General features: G+C 47.6%; 1 protein-coding gene and 1 non-coding gene across 2 annotated transcripts; both read left to right on the top strand.

Annotated features, from left to right (window-relative positions):
* Positions 1-4761: 4761 nt before the first annotated feature.
* Positions 4762-4834, top strand: TRNAK-CUU. Its single transcript has one exon. It is a non-coding gene; the product is annotated as a tRNA-Lys (tRNA).
* Positions 4835-7584: 2750 nt separating this feature from the next.
* On the top strand, positions 7585-9170 carry LOC125548951 (chitinase CLP-like). The gene has a single exon (XM_048712462.1). It carries the CDS (start codon positions 7702-7704, stop codon positions 8956-8958), a length of 1257 nt encoding a protein of 418 aa, XP_048568419.1. The 5' UTR covers positions 7585-7701; the 3' UTR covers positions 8959-9170.
* The last annotated feature ends 6561 nt before the right edge of the window (positions 9171-15731 follow it).

Here is a 15731-nt window from a genome sequence, read left to right as displayed (position 1 = left end):
TGGATCATTCCCGGAATATCCCGTGCACGCTTGAATTGTATTTCTCCGCGTCAAATGTTGTAAACACACTGCTTTTAAATGAAATGATTCAGATGGTGGAACTTCTTCCCCTTAAATGTCAGAAAAAATGTTTTTTTAGTGAAATGATCCAGGTGATGACCCCCCCCTCCCATTGAAAATTGAAAAATAAAATAAAAGGGTAAGATCGTCCAACAACTTTGATGATACCTTCCTCTTCCTGTTGTTAGAGCATCCCTAGACTCTAATCGATCCTCCCAAAATTATATTTGGGACATGAATTTTTTGTTTAAAGAATTAAAACCCATCTTTTATATCTCTTACTTTCTTTAATCCCTCAAAAAGTAACTTTTCACCCCCACAAAACTTTCCCCTATGTCTCATTTTCTCTAAGAAGAGCACTACTCAATAGAAAAAATAGGGAGACTGCTCCGTCCCACATTCATGGCCTGGTGACCGGTGCGCTGACCAATTGGCCCGCCTCTGACTATAACCCACCCCTCCAAACCATAGCCTACCCCGCCGCTCATCCATTTTCACTGTCGGCGCTCAGCCACTCTGGCCTCTCGAGGCTTGCACCACCTTTGTGGCACCGCCACCTGAAGGAAATATGCCCTAGAGGCAATAATAAAGTTATTATTTTATTTCCTGATATCATGATAAATGTTTATTATTCATGCTAGAATTGTATTAACCGGAAACATAATACTTGTGTGAATACATAGACAAACTAAAACGTCACTAGTATGCCTCTACTTGACTAGCTCGTTAATCGAAGATGGTTATGTTTCCTAACCATAGACATGTGTTGTCATTTGATTAACGGGATCACATCATTAGGAGAATGATGTGATTGACATGACTCATTCCATTAGCTTAGCACCCGATTGTTTAGTATGTTGCTATTGCTTTCTTCATGACTTATACATGTTCCTATGACTATGAGATTATGCAACTCCCGTTTGCCGGAGGAACACTTTGTGTGCTACCAAACGTCACAACGTAACTGGGTGATTATAAAGGAGCTCTACAGGTGTCTCCAAAGGTACATGTTGGGTTGGCGTATTTCAAGATTAGGATTTGTCACTCCGATTGTCGGAGAGGTATCTCTGGACCCTCTTGGTAATGCACATCACATAAGCCTTGCAAGCATTGCAACTAATGAGTTAGTTGCGAGATGATGTATTACGAAACGAATAAAGAGACTTGCCGGTAACGAGATTGAACTAGGTATTGAGATACCGACGACCGAATCTCGGGCAAGTAACATACCGATGACAAAGGGAACAACGTATGTTGTTATGCGGTCTGACCGATAAAGATCTTCGTAGAATATGTAGGAGCCAATATGAGCATCCAGGTTCCGCTATTAGTTATTGACTGGAGACGTGTCTCGGTCATGTCTACATTGTTCTCGAACCCGTAGGGTCCGCACGCTTAACGTTACGATGACAGTTTCATTATGAGTTTATATATTTTGATGTACCGAAGATTGTTTGGAGTCCCGGATGTGATCACGGACATGACGAGGAGTCTCGAAATGGTCGAGACATAAAGATTGATATATTGGACGGCTATATTCGGACACCGGAAGTGTTCCGAAGAAGTTTCGGATAAAACCGGAGTACCGGGGGGTTACCGGAACCCCCCGGGGGTTAATGGGCCTCATGGGCCCAAAGTGGAGAAGAGGAGGGGCGGCCAGGGCAGGCCGCGCGCCCCTTCCCCCTCTAGTCCGAATTGGACAAGGAGGGGGGCGGCGCCCCCCCTTTCCTTCCTCTTCTCTCTCCCTTCCTTCCCCCTCTCCTAGTTGGACAAGGAAAAGGAGGGAGTCCTACTCCCGGTAGGAGTAGGACTCCTCCCTGGCGCGCCTCCTCCTGACCGGCCGCCCCTCCCCCTTGCTCCTTTATATACGGGGGCAGGGGGCACCTCTAGACACAAGTTGATCTTGGTGATCGTTCTCTTAGCCGTGTGCGGTGCCCCCTCCACCATAATCCTCGATAATATTGTAGTGGTGCTTAGGCGAAGCCCTGCGACAGTAGAACATCAAGATCGTCACCACGCCGTCGTGCTGACGGAACTCTTCCCCAACACTTTGCTGGATCGGAGTCCGGGGATCGTCATCGAGCTGAACGTGTGCTAGAACTCGGAGGTGCCGTAGTTTCGGTGCTTGATCGGTCGGGCCGTGAAGATGTACGACTACATCAACCGCGTTGTCATAACGCTTCCGATGTTGGTCTACGAGGGTACGTAGACAACACTCTCCCCTCTCGTTGTTATGCATCACCATGATCTTGCGTGTGCGTAGGAAATTTTTTGAAATTACTACGTTCCCCAACACCACCACCTTCTTGTGCGGCTCACCACCTTCCCCTCTAGCTCATGCCGTTGTCCGGAGCTGTTGCCTCCTTCACTAAGTGCCTGTGCAGCCGATCATGTCACAGCTGTCGCCGTTGTCGAAGTACCACGACGTGAGGCTCTAGTCGTGGGGCAAGTGGGTGATGATCTGTAACCCGGACGCGGGGGCGCAAGTGTGTCTTGGCATGTTTGTGCGCGGAGGAGGTTGTCTGCATGCGTCGACACTGTGCTTTGCTTTTTGAGAGACAAACGAAGCTAAATGATACGTCTTCGATGTATCTATCATTTTTTATTATTTCATGCTATTATATTACCAATCTTAGATATTTTTATACTATTTTATATCTTTTGGGGAACTAACCTATTAACCCAGTGTCTAGTGCCAGTTGTTGTTTTCTGCTTGTTTTTGGTTTTTCAGAAAAATCTATACCAAACAGAGTCCAAACGCTACGAAACTTTTTGACAAGTTTTTTTTGGACAAAAGAGACCCTAGAAGCTTGGGGAGGAGACCACACGCGAAGCGAGGAGACGACAAGGCAACAGGGCGCGTCCTAATGCCTTGTGGACTCCATGTGGCTCCGTTTGATCTAATTCCACTTCCATAAATTCTCAAATATTGGGAAAACCCCAGAGAGCCATCCGAAACAATTTTGCGGTGTGTTTGTTGGGTTCTGATGAATTGTGGGTTTATGATCAAATTATTTATTTAAAGTAATTGAGTCTTTTCTGAACTTTGTTATGCATGATTATTATATCTTTGTATTTCTCTTCGATCTATCCATTTGGTTTGGTCAACTAGATCGATTTATCTTCAGAGGGAGAGGTGCTTTGTAGTGGGTTCAATCTTGCAGTGTCCTCACCTAGTGACAAAAAGGGTAGCGAGACATGTATTTGTATTGCTGCCATTAAGGGGCAAAACGACAAGTTTTAATCATATTGCTTGGTTTTATTCTGTCTACATCATGTCATCTTGCTTAAAGCGTTACTCTATTTGTCATGAACTTAATACAATAGATGCATGCTGGATAGCAATCGATTGGTGGAGTAATAGTAATACATGCATTCAGGAGTCGGTCTACATGTCACGGACGTGATGCCTATATATGTGATCATTGCCATGAATAACATCATAACTATGCGCTTTTCTATCAATTGTCCAACAATAATTTGTCTACCCACTGTATGCTATTCTTTCGAGAGAGAAGTCTCTAGTGAAAGTTATGGCTCCTGGGTCTAGCTTAATCATATTACTAAAATAAAAAATACCTTGCTGCAATTTTTCTCCTTTTATTTTTCTTTTCAATTTATATACCCACCACTACCCGATTTAACCCTTGCAAGTAACGAGTTCAAGGGGATTAACGATCTTCTTGCCCGTGTTGGGTGCAAGTATTTGCTCTTGTGTGTGCAGGTACCGTTTACTAGGATTTGCGTGGTCCTATTGATTCGATAACCTTGGTTCTCACCGAGGGAAATACTTATCAGCTACTATATTGCTTCACCCTTGCACTTCGGGGGAAATCCCAACGCGGCTCACAAGTAGCACTAAACATCCTCGCCGACGCCGTAACCGCGATCACCATCACCATTGTGCCTTCCGAGCCAAGGAGAAGGGTTATCGCTCGACCGAGCGCGCTGATGTTGCCTTTGTGGTCACACTCCTCGAGGAGGACCTATTGATCTTCTCCGAGAGTCACACGTTCTTCAAGTTCATGGAGAACGTACCCACCTCGAGGCCAAACATGAGGAAATGTTCAAGGAGCTCGGCGACGACGAGGAAAAGGATGACTTGATGTTGTAGCGTCGACCCACCACCAACAACCAGGACGACAGCCACTCCGAGGGAGGGTGGTAGCCATCTCCTCCTCCGACGAGGAATACAACCAATTTTTCAGTCTAGTTCTATTTTTAGTTTACCATCGCGATGCTTTAGCTAGCTCGATGTCGGTGTATTGTTAGTAGATAATGGACTGTTTAATTAAGTTATGTATGATGTTTAAACTTGTGTTTGAAATGAACTCGTGTGCAAAAAAATTGTGTGTTTTTTCGGGGGATTAAGTTTTGACGGATCTGCTAACAAAAGTTTAATCAAAACATACAAGCAATTAAAGGATGAATGATAGAACGATGGATTCAAGTTTTGAGCACCCGAAAAAAAAAGTTTTGAGGGATTCGGCTCTTAGAAGTCTTCGACTCCATGGCGTACACGCAGTAAAAAACAGATTAGGATTCTTAAACTCCGCATAATTAGTGTGTATAATTGTGCACTAACAGATACGGATGTTTCCTTCTCCGTACCCGTTTCCAAATTGGAGTAGAAACGAGCCTTGTGTGCATGTATTTTGGAAAATGTACTGACAAATGAAAAATGAAAACTAAAACAGCAAAGCCCGTCTAGCTCAGTTGGTAGAGCGCAAGGCTCTTAACCTTGTGGTCGTGGGTTCGAGCCCCACGGTGGGCGACCTCCTATTTTTTTCTTCCTCCACGTCATTGCTGGTGCATGCCATGATACGGCGTGCATGAGGATCAGTTGTACGTGAGCCAGTGTGCAAGTCAGCATGTGTGACCTCTCATCGCACATCCAATGTCCATCTCCGTCGACTGCACGGCGACCCAGTTTGCTGCTTGCTCGTAGTTTCCAAATCTTAGGTTTCCTCAGTTTTGCCCTCTTGCTTTGGTGTTTTTTTTAAGAAAAGGCCATCATGCTTTACTGACTTAAAAAGGGAATTACATCGTTCACAAGTTTAGAAACTAGACAGCTCGGAGGCTTGTCCATCCAGCGAAGAGAAATCTTATTACAATAAGTGTGATTCAATAACACATGCACTGCTTGGTTACAAGAAGTGAGCCAGTGTGCAAGTCAGCATGTGCGACCTCTCATCGCACATCCAATGTCCATCTCCGTCGACTGCACGGCGACCCAGTTTGCTGCTTGCTCGTAGTTTCCAAATCTTAGGTTTCCTCAGTTTTGCCCTCTTGCTTTGGTGTTTTTTTAAGAAAAGGCCATCATGCTTTACTGACTTAAAAAGGGAATTACATCGTTCACAAGTTTAGAAACTAGACAGCTCGGAGGCTTGTCCATCCAGCGAAGAGAAATCTTATTACAATAAGTGTGATTCAATAACACATGCACTGCTTGGTTACAAGAAGTGAGCCAGTGTGCAAGTCAGCATGTGCGACCTCTCATCGCACATCCAATGTCCATCTCCGTCGACTGCACGGCGACCCAGTTTGCTGCTTGCTCGTAGTTTCCAAATCTTAGGTTTCCTCAGTTTTGCCCTCTTGCTTTGGTGTTTTTTTAAGAAAAGGCCATCATGCTTTACTGACTTAAAAAGGGAATTACATCGTTCACAAGTTTAGAAACTAGACAGCTCGGAGGCTTGTCCATCCAGCGAAGAGAAATCTTATTACAATAAGTGTGATTCAATAACACATGCACTGCTTGGTTACAAGAACGTGAGTAGTATTGAAATTTAACCTTCCCGATCAACAAAGAAATATCCACACATTAGGCGAAAATTGCTGCTGCTTCATGCCACCATCTTGCTTGGCCATCACATGATTCTACCACAATCGGGGAATCACACTCCGCTTCAATCCTAGGGAAGCCAAGTGAGTTTGCAAATGCCAGCCCATCTCTCATCGCAAGGGCCTCGGTGGTGACCACACTAGCGGCATAGTGTATAAATTTACACTGCGCCGCTAGGAACGAGCCCTTTTCATCCCTAATTGGCTAATTGCAGTTGTCGTAGCACCCACACCTTCATCAATATAAAGAGTGGCATCAACATTTAACTTGACAAACCTGAGGTCCCGCGTCCTCCATCGGCCATTTAAAAGTAAGAGGTGGTGATCCATCATGTCTGAAACTGCCAACGAATCCACCACAGATACCAGCTTCCTACCACTATATATGATTTGCTTGACATCTAAATTAGGTTTCAGAGGGCCCTGGGCTGAGACAATTTTAAGACCAAATTGCCCCTCCTTACAAGTGGGACCACTGACTAAAAGCCACCGACATCTTTTCTTGTGTAAGGCCTATGCCATATATTTAGTATCACAAGACCTTACAAACATATCCTTATAGTCCTCGCAAAAAAATTACGCTTATATTTTATTTATGTTTACATTTAAATCGTTAGTGGTGTGGAAATCTTATTCCTCTTGCATCCATCAGTAATGCTCGGTAAGCAAAGACCAATGACACCTTTAAGCATCAGTCTCAATGGATTGAACTTATTTTAATTCAAGAGTTAGAAGCAGGGCTTCGATGTAGACCAGAAGACACCAACTACCGCTATTTGCATAACAAATCATCATCCCAAAAAAGAAGACCCAAAAAAATCATGTAGGTGTTCCAAAGGCCACGAACGACGATCAAGTCTAGACAACACCGGAGACCAAAGTTGATCGAATCGAGGAAGATTTATCGGACACACACTTACACACGCCCTCCAGCGGCACTGAGTGCACCTACTTAATGGGGATAAGACATGGAGGCCATTATTCCTAAACTGGGGACGCCGCCACCTCGCCAACCCAACCAAAACACGAGACTCCCTAAAATCAGCCTAAACCAAGCTATCAACGTCATTATACATTTTGAGATACCGAGCATCTCAGAGATACCGAGTCGGCACACCATTTTGAGAGTGATGAAGTCATCACAGTCGCCTCGTGGTCGGTGGGCAGAAATGCGCAAGCAATAGCGTCAAATCTATGACTTGAACCTGGTGGACTGGTTCCCACAATGAACATAACCATCTCAGCTGCATTCAGCTCGCAAAAAATGGCATGAAATTGCATAAGTTGCCAATCAAGGTGTGAAACATTTCCACCCATGCATCAATCCGGTTTACGGCCAACTGAAAACCAGGAGCAGCTCACTACTCGGCAACTCCTCCTATTATCTTATATACCGCAAACAAAATCGTTAGTCCCGATTCTGTAGACGCTGCTTGATTGACGATGGCGTGCACGGGAGAACTCTTCGTCGGCGCGATCTGTGAGAAGGTCAATGCATCTCATGGAAGCAACTTCCCCACAGGCCACAGGGATGGACAGATAGGTAGAACATGGGTTTCTCCCCATCAGATCGATCACGCCCATGCATGCCTTCCCCAGTACGCCGCAGCACGATCCGACACTGCCGCAGGCCAAAACGATTTAACTACTCCTCACCGTCGGCGGGAACCCGCCATTATTTCCGGTGCCGAGAGATCTCACCTCCAGTCTCCACTAGTATATAAACAATTCCACACTCCACTCAGCAAGTCGCAAGTTACAGTTCGACACCAAACATCCCCTGCGAACCCAGAAAGAAAGATGGCAGCACGGCTCCTCCCCCTCCTCGCCCTGGCCGTCTCGCTGGCGTGGCCGGCGTCGTGCAAGCCTCTCCCGGTGCTCGTTCCGGTCACCAAGGACCCCGCCACCCTCCTCTACACCATCCCCTTCCACTACGGGGCCGATCTCGTCGTCGACACCGCCGGCCCGCTCGTCTGGTCCACCTGCCAGCGCGGCCACCTGCCGGCCGACTTCCCGTGCAACAGCCCCACCTGCCGCCTCGCCAACGCCTTCCACATCCCGGGCTGCCGCGCGCGCGGCTGCGGCCACGACACGCGCAAGGACAGGACCTGCACCGCGTATCCGTACAACCCCGTCACCGGCGCGTGCGCGCCCGGGGACCTGGTGCACACGAGGTTCGTCGCCAACACCACCGACGGCGTCCACCCGGTGAGCCAGGTGAACGTGCGGGCCCTGGCGGCGTGCGCGCCCAGCAGGCTCCTCAAGTCGCTGCCGCGGGGCGCCTCGGGCGTGGCCGGGCTCGCGGGCTCCGGCCTCGCGCTGCCGGCGCAGGTGGCGTCCGCGCAGAGCGTCCCCAACAAGTTCCTCCTCTGCCTCCCCCGCGGCGGGTCCTCCGGCAACACCGGTGTGGCCATCTTCGGCGGCGGCCCGTTCCAGGTCTCCGCGCAGCCGGGGAGGGACTTCACGCAGGAGCTCGTCTACACGCCGCTCGTCGCCGCCAAGAAGGGCATGCCGCCCGCGCACTACGTCTCGCTCCAGTCCATCGCCGTGGAGAGCACCCGCGTGCCCGGCGCCGGCGCCGCGGTGGTGTGCACGAAGGTGCCCTTCACCCTGCTCCGCCCCGACGTGTACCGCCCGTTCGTGGACGCGTTCGCCAGGGCCCTGAAGGCGCAGGGCGCGCAGGGCGGGCCCGTGGCGCGGCCGGTGAAGCCCGTGCCGCCATTCGAGCTGTGCTACGACACGCAGTCGCTGGCCAACACCCGGATCGGGTACCTGGTGCCGGGCGTGACGCTGACGCTCGGCGGCGGCACGAACTGGACCATGAACGGGCTGAGCTCGATGGTGGACCTGAGGCCGGGGACGGCGTGCCTGGCGTTCTCGCGGATGGAGGGGGTGAAGGCCGGGGACCGCAGCGCGCCGGCGGTGCTCGTCGGAGGGTTCCAGATGGAGAACACCGTGCTGGAGTTCGACGTGGCCAGGAAGCGCCTCGGGTTCGTCAGGCTGCCCTTCTTCACGCAGTGCGGCCACTTCAATTTCACCAAGACCACCGGCTACTAGGCCTTTTGCTGCCTCTTCTTTGGATAATAAATAAATAAATATGTACCTCCTCTACTCTACTGAACTAAGCACTAGCTAGCTGCTACTGGATGCTAAGAATTAATGTTGTTGATCATGGCGGTAGCCAGCGGCGGCATTTGTCACGCCGTTCCATCTCATCTTGCAAAAGTTGCTCTTCGATCTTTTGTGTGTGATATGGATTCAGAGTTTCAGATTCAGAGCAAAACCATTCACTCTGCGAGACAAGAAGTACACGGGTTGGCACGTTAGAGCAACTTCAATGGGGCGACTCATTTTATCCGCGGCCGTCCATTTAGGTCGTAAAATGAATATATAGATAGTTTTAGCGTACACAGATAAAACAAAAGACCACTACTCGTCGCTTTTTGACTCCGACTCGGTAATGTCGTCCTCCGACGTCTGAATGTAGGCGTCAGCATACTGCTCGTCTTCAAAGTCCCAACCTGACGTTTCTCGTAGCTTCTGTTTCAATTGAGCGGCCTGCTTCTGCGAACGCTTGTCCCCCCCGATAGGCGGCTCGCTCCGTCCTCCTCGCGTCCCTCTCCAGCCTACTTTGTTTGTAGAACTGGCGCTCGTCGATGATGTCCAGCGGGAAGCGTTCGCGCTACACCACCATAGCTTCCACCTCCATCTCGGCGATAGCGAGGTAACGCTGCCGCCTTCAGTGGACACGACGATCCTCGTCGGTGAAAAGCCGCGGGAGAGGCGCCAGATCCTGCGTCTGCTGACTCAACACGTCGGGAAAATTCATATCCCGACGAGGCCTCAGGAGGCGCCACGCCGCCTCCTCTGCGGTGTCGAAGGTGCCGAGGATGAGACGTTTCTCACGAAACCAGATCTCGGAGGAGAAGGTGCCGGAACGGCGCTCGCGGACTCCGCGAAAATCCGAAGCGCCCAGGGCGGCGGATCGACATGGTGGCGCAGAGGCGAGACGAGTGGGCGGCGGACAACAAGCGGGGCAAAGTGTGGAGGGAGCGCCTTCTTATAACGAGCGCCGGCCGCGGCGCTCGCGCGAACCATTCCCGCGCGCTAGGCCGCTTTTTTCCCGCGCGCTGGAGCGCCAGCTGGCATGATCTAAAGCGCGCACGCTGTCATGAAATGGGTCGGCCCGTTGGGCGCACTGCCGATCAAAAACTAAAAGAGGACGGACGGCGGGCCGGCGGCCGATCCAAACAGACAAAAAACGAATAAAAACATCGTCCGTTTGGGTAGGCCCGTTAAAGTTGCTCTTATTGCTCGTACTTATACCAAGTTCCAATCTGTTTAAGCATATTCTCAAACATCTCCGGCCAGCGCAAATCGTCGCCGTTGTCTCCATAACGATGTTTCCCTTAGACCGAAGCAAGTCCTCCATTCCACTTGCCACCTTCTCTTAGGCATTTAGAGTAGAGGGTGCGTCGACAAGCGATGATCTACGGAAGATGGTGGTCTTCAGAGGCGTCCGACGTTGGTCAAGATGGGGTGTGTGTGTCAGCTTAGAATAGACTTTTTGTGTTGTAGCTTGCTTTGCGGTGTTGTTTGTATGCAGACTTGATCATGAGTGGTGCAGTGTGTGCCACGCTCATTGTTCGCAGCGAGTGGCAGTTTCTTATAATTTCAATTCTACCATTTATAAAGTTATGGTACGTCTAGATGTACTTAAAAAAAGATTGGACCCTAAAAAAACAGGGTTTTAGGTTGGCACATGGTCATTAGAAGTAAATTTGACCAATCAACCTATGCCTGCTACATACACAGGTTCCACACAAAAAAATCTAAATCAAAATTTGAATTATAGAGATAGTAAATCTATATAAAGCATAAAAGAAAAATGAATTGCTAAACACAGGCGATTGGAAATTTTAGAAGTTCCAGTGGATTTTTTCTTCAATATTTGCTTAAGACACACTATGGAAAGTTTCAGTCACTTTTAGGTGTGCAAATGCACTCCATTAATTTTGGTGCAATTTAACTTTTGTGTTATTTGATTCTTATATTCATTCTATTTTGTATCTTTTACAATTACTATTTTTTACTGTTACAGTTGTTTTGCAATCACGCATTTATTTGCTTAAGTCACACTATGGAATGTTTTGTAATCAGTCACTTCCTCTCTAGATGCTCCCAAGAGAAATGAAATGTACATGATTAATGACATCGACAAATTTAATATACATGCAAGCCTTCGATCTACTAACAGTTTCGAAGGACCTCATGCTGCCGAAAAATCCTAAAATAAATCCAAAAAAACGTGTGAAGTCTAAGTGTCTAACCAATTTAGTCTAAACATAATTAAGATCTACCCTAGGTTTAAAAATCTCAACTCCTCGGTATCCGAAAACAAGAACAATTAGCCGTGCAAATTTGACAGTCAGATCAAGTAGCTTTTCAGAGTACATTCAGATCAAGTAGTTTTAGGGCTCCTTTGATTCAAAGGAATTGCATTGAATTTTTGGAGGATTTGATCCCTTAGGAATTTTTCCTGTAATGCTCGTTTGATTTGTAGGATTGGCATCCTTAGGAATTTATCCATAGGATCCATTTATACTACATTTTGGAGGATAATTTCCATCCACTCAAACCTTTTTTTTAGAATTCTTTTGTTTTTCCCGCGCTATCAAACATTCTTTTAAATCCTGTAGGATACTATGAGACATGCCATCCTATTCCTGCATTTTTCCTATTTCTTCATTTCGACAATCCTGCGAATCAAAAAGGCCCTTAGAGATTACCAGCTTCAGAAGTAGTATAAATACACTCAGATCCCAAGCCATCATAGATCGAGCACAGAAAATGTCGACCCAAGCCAAACTTTTCCACACTACTCCCAAGAACCATGTGTTCCATCGTGTCATCGTGTCGTCGCTCGTCCTGCTGCTGTCATGCACGCCGGCGAGCGGCGAGCAAACCCCGCACAGACCACTGGTCACCAAGCTCGCCAAGGACCCCAGCACCTCTCTCTACACCATCACCATCAAGGCCGAAAAGTCGCCGCTCTACGTGCCCGTCGTCGTCATCATCGCACAGCACTGTGGCATGCCAGTCCGGTCCGTGCGGCGGCGCGGCCAGCCAGCAGTGCCCACGCCGCTGCCCGCACGTGGAGCCGGGGTCGGGATGCGCCTGCGCCGGCAACCCTGTCACCCGCGACCGCTCCAACGGCGGCCTCACGAGCTTCGCGATGTCGGCCAACACCAGCGATGGCACCATGGAGCTTCTCCCGGAAGAGTCGTTCGCCGTCGTCGGCGCGTGCGCGCTGGACAGCCTGCTGAGGTCGCTCCCCGCGGGCGCCACCAGCGTTGCGGGGTTCTCCCGGCGCCCTCTCTCGCTGCCGTCGCAGCTCGCCGCCCAGCGCGGTTTCGGAGGTAAGGTCGCCTTGTTTTTTTTTAGCAACAAACTAGGCTTTATTCATAAGTTGGTATTGCTACCGGTATTACAGAAGTATCATGTGGTTGCCCCAACTAAATATGGCAGCCATGATCTAATTTTACAGCATGCCTAGCTAGTTTATGAGGCTTGAAATTCGAGACTTTAGATTCAAACTTAAAACAGCAAGAAGTAAAAGAAGAATGCCATGAAATAATCTCTTTTACAACTGCACCATAGTTTCCACCTGACTTGTTTTTGATATGCTTCACCACCTCTTGACAGTCGGCTACGCCGCCGTCCCTCCGGACCCGTAGTCTCGTACCAAGGCCGGGCCAGCGAAATGTGGGCCCTGTCGGAACTGAAAAATGAGGTCCTACCTCACTAAAACTGAACTAATGAGAAATTATAATGCATGTGATATAATGTCTTACTACATAACAATTGGGTATATAAATATGTTGCATATTATTTTTGTTCTTTTTCTTTTTCTTTTCTCTTGCACTTCTGGGAATCAGATCAATGTTTCCCCACGATGACTCAAATCTATATTATTGAAACACAAGATACTCCCTCCGTCCCAAAATTCTTATCTTAGATTTGTCTAAAAACGGATGAATCAAGTCATGTTTTAGTATTAGATACATCCGTATCTATACTAATTTAAGACAAAAATATTGGGACGGAGGGAGTACAAAAGATGAACAAATATTAATTGAAGATTATGTGTCAATGTTTGGCAATTAGATGAACTGTCTAACTCACCTAGTCCCAGGTCCTGTTTGGTTCATAAGTCCTAGGACTTTTTTGAGTCCCAACTTATAAGTCTCAAGTCCCTAAAAAGTCCTTACCTGTTTGGTTCCTGGGACTTAACATAGACTAAAAGATCATATTACAACTATAAGTCCCTCCTTAAGAGTCTTATTTCATAAGTCCCAAATGCCCACTTTAAGTCCCTATAAGTCCCATCTAAACCAAACAGAAGGGACTTATAGGAACTTAAAATGGGCATTTGGGACTTATGAAATAAGACCCTCAAGAAGAGTCTTATAGGGACTTATAGTTGTAATATGGTCTCACAGGGACTTATAAGTCCCATGAACCAAACACATAGATACTTTTTAAGGACTTGTGACTTATAAGTTGGGACTAAAAAAAGTCCTAGGACTTATGAACCAAACAGGGCCTAAGTTCCTGGAAACAAACACCCTCTAAACTGCTAGACTGTGATCTTTAATCGAGGCGACAAGAACAGATCTTTGATGAATCCTGCCAAAAGTTAGTTAGGAATCAGGAGTAGGAGTTGAAGCCAAAGCTAATCAGAAAAGAGGACTCTACGAACTGTAACTATGTACTATTGCCTCTAACCTGCCTACTGAAGTCATAATCTTCAAGATCATTTACGTTCTGAAACCTATACAAAGACTTGGACCATCACAACTTAGGAAACTCATCTTGGTAGATTTATTCACGTCATGATCTAACTAACAGACATGGTAAACTCAAAAGGCTGATGATATAAAAAAAAAACTCAGACGGAATGACAGATCATCCATCTGTACCCTAACTCATGGAAGGGTTCTAGCACTAACACACAGCCAGCGGCAGGCTACCTGGCCAGAGGAACTGTCGCCGGCTCGCCGTGTCGCCGTCGCCGGTCGATCTGACGATCCCGTTTACGATCCAATGACCCCGTTTCCGATCGTACGATCGTGTTTCCTGTAGGCTGTAGCCACGTGAGTGCCGATTTGCTTTTGCGATCGATCCGAGGATCCAATTTCCGATCGAGCAGCGGCCGGAGGACGTCGACGCCTCGACTCAGGTGGACGCGATAGCGGCCCAACGCCCAGAAGTCATGGGCCTGTATAAAAGTTTTGGGGCCCCTAAGATTTGTGGGCCCTGTGCGGGCCGCACAATCTGTATACGTATGAGCCCGGCCTTGTCCCGTACCACACCCCGCTCCTCACGAGGGCATCTCCTACTACATCCCAGTCAACGGCATCTCCTTCGCATCATGGCACAAGGCCGATGCTCCAGCGGCCCTGCCCCGCGGCGCCCTCGACCTCCATGCCGCCACCGGTCGCGGCGGTGTCGTGCTGAGCACCGCCACGCCGTACATAATCATGCGTCCCGACGTGTTCCGCGCGTTCGCCAGGGCGTTCCATGCCGACATTACCAGGTACCCATCCTTTCATCGTGAACCACGTCGCCATCTGTGAACAGTCGACAGCGCGGCGGCCGGCTCCGCTATAAAACTCCATGACAAAATGCGGAGCATCCTACGATCATCCTCATGTACACTATGACGGGACCTCGACCTCGAGCATACTGTCGTGGAGTGAGTCTGACAGTAAGAGTAGGGGGTACGTAGGGGGAGATAAGGCCCTAGCTACGATGAGGTTGTACACGCAAGTTTACGAGTTCAGGCCCCTCTCGGAGGAGGTAATAGCCCTACGTCTCGGTGCCTTGGAGGCTTGTCGACTGGATTATGCATGAGAGTTATAAGGAGTGCGAACCCTTGTGCCAGAGGGGGGGGGGCTTATATAGAGTGCGCTAGGCCCCTCCAGCCCTCGGTTACACAGGGTTCAATATGAGTTAAGACAGGGACGTTACTGGTAACGCCAGTTATTAATGGTTTTTATGACTATAGAGTGAACGCTTGACCGTTGCCATCCTGAGGTGACTACGGAGTGATTGTTTGTATGGTCGAGTGATACTACTGCAGTCGAGTGAAATTAAGGTATGCGAGTGGAATCTCTTGTCAAGTGGATTGCACTTCGAGGTGATATCCATACTGACTAATAAAGGGATTGGTTCTTATGCCCGTCCATCACAAATTGTCCCCCAAAGTTGCAGAATATTACCCACCGATGCCACCTATAAGTGACAAAAGAAAAACGTTTCGCATAGGGGAATCCTCCTGCTTCGTGCGGCTCACGTAGTAGGGACCTCCTATACGGCGTTCTGCGTGCTGAGAGAAGATGCATTCCCGTTTGGGTCGGCCCATGTGGAGACAGCCTATTTTTTTAGTTTGGTTTTTGTTTCTCTTTTTCCTTTTTCTTTTTCCAATTTTTTCCTACTTTAAATAAATTGAGACTTGAAAATTTTAAAAAATTGAGAATTTTGAAATTAAATGTTCAATAAACCATAAAATATATGTGGATTCAAAAAAATTCGTGATTTTTTAATTTTTTTTTATTTTTTCTCAAATGTACATGATTTTGAAAAAAATATTCAAGAAATAAAAAAGTCAAGATTTTGAAAAAAAATTCGTGTATTGAAAAATGTGAATAAAATTGAATAAAATGTTTGCCAATTCATAAAATATAATGAATTTTTGAAATTGTCCTAAATATTATTAAAATGTTCATCGATTCTAAAAATAATCACCGTTTCAAAAAATAAAAAAA

This window comes from Triticum urartu, chromosome 3, assembly GCF_003073215.2.
Source record: "Triticum urartu cultivar G1812 chromosome 3, Tu2.1, whole genome shotgun sequence".
In the NCBI taxonomy this organism is placed as follows: domain Eukaryota; kingdom Viridiplantae; phylum Streptophyta; class Magnoliopsida; order Poales; family Poaceae; genus Triticum; species Triticum urartu.
The sequence above is the reverse complement of the archived record's forward strand: the minus strand, read 5'-3'. Positions and strand labels throughout refer to the sequence as shown.

Excerpts from the sequence above, each read along its gene's own strand:
- LOC125548951 (XM_048712462.1), top strand. The coding sequence starts at position 7,702 with ATGGCAGCACGGCTCCTCCCCCTCCTCGCCCTGGCCGTCTCGCTGGCG.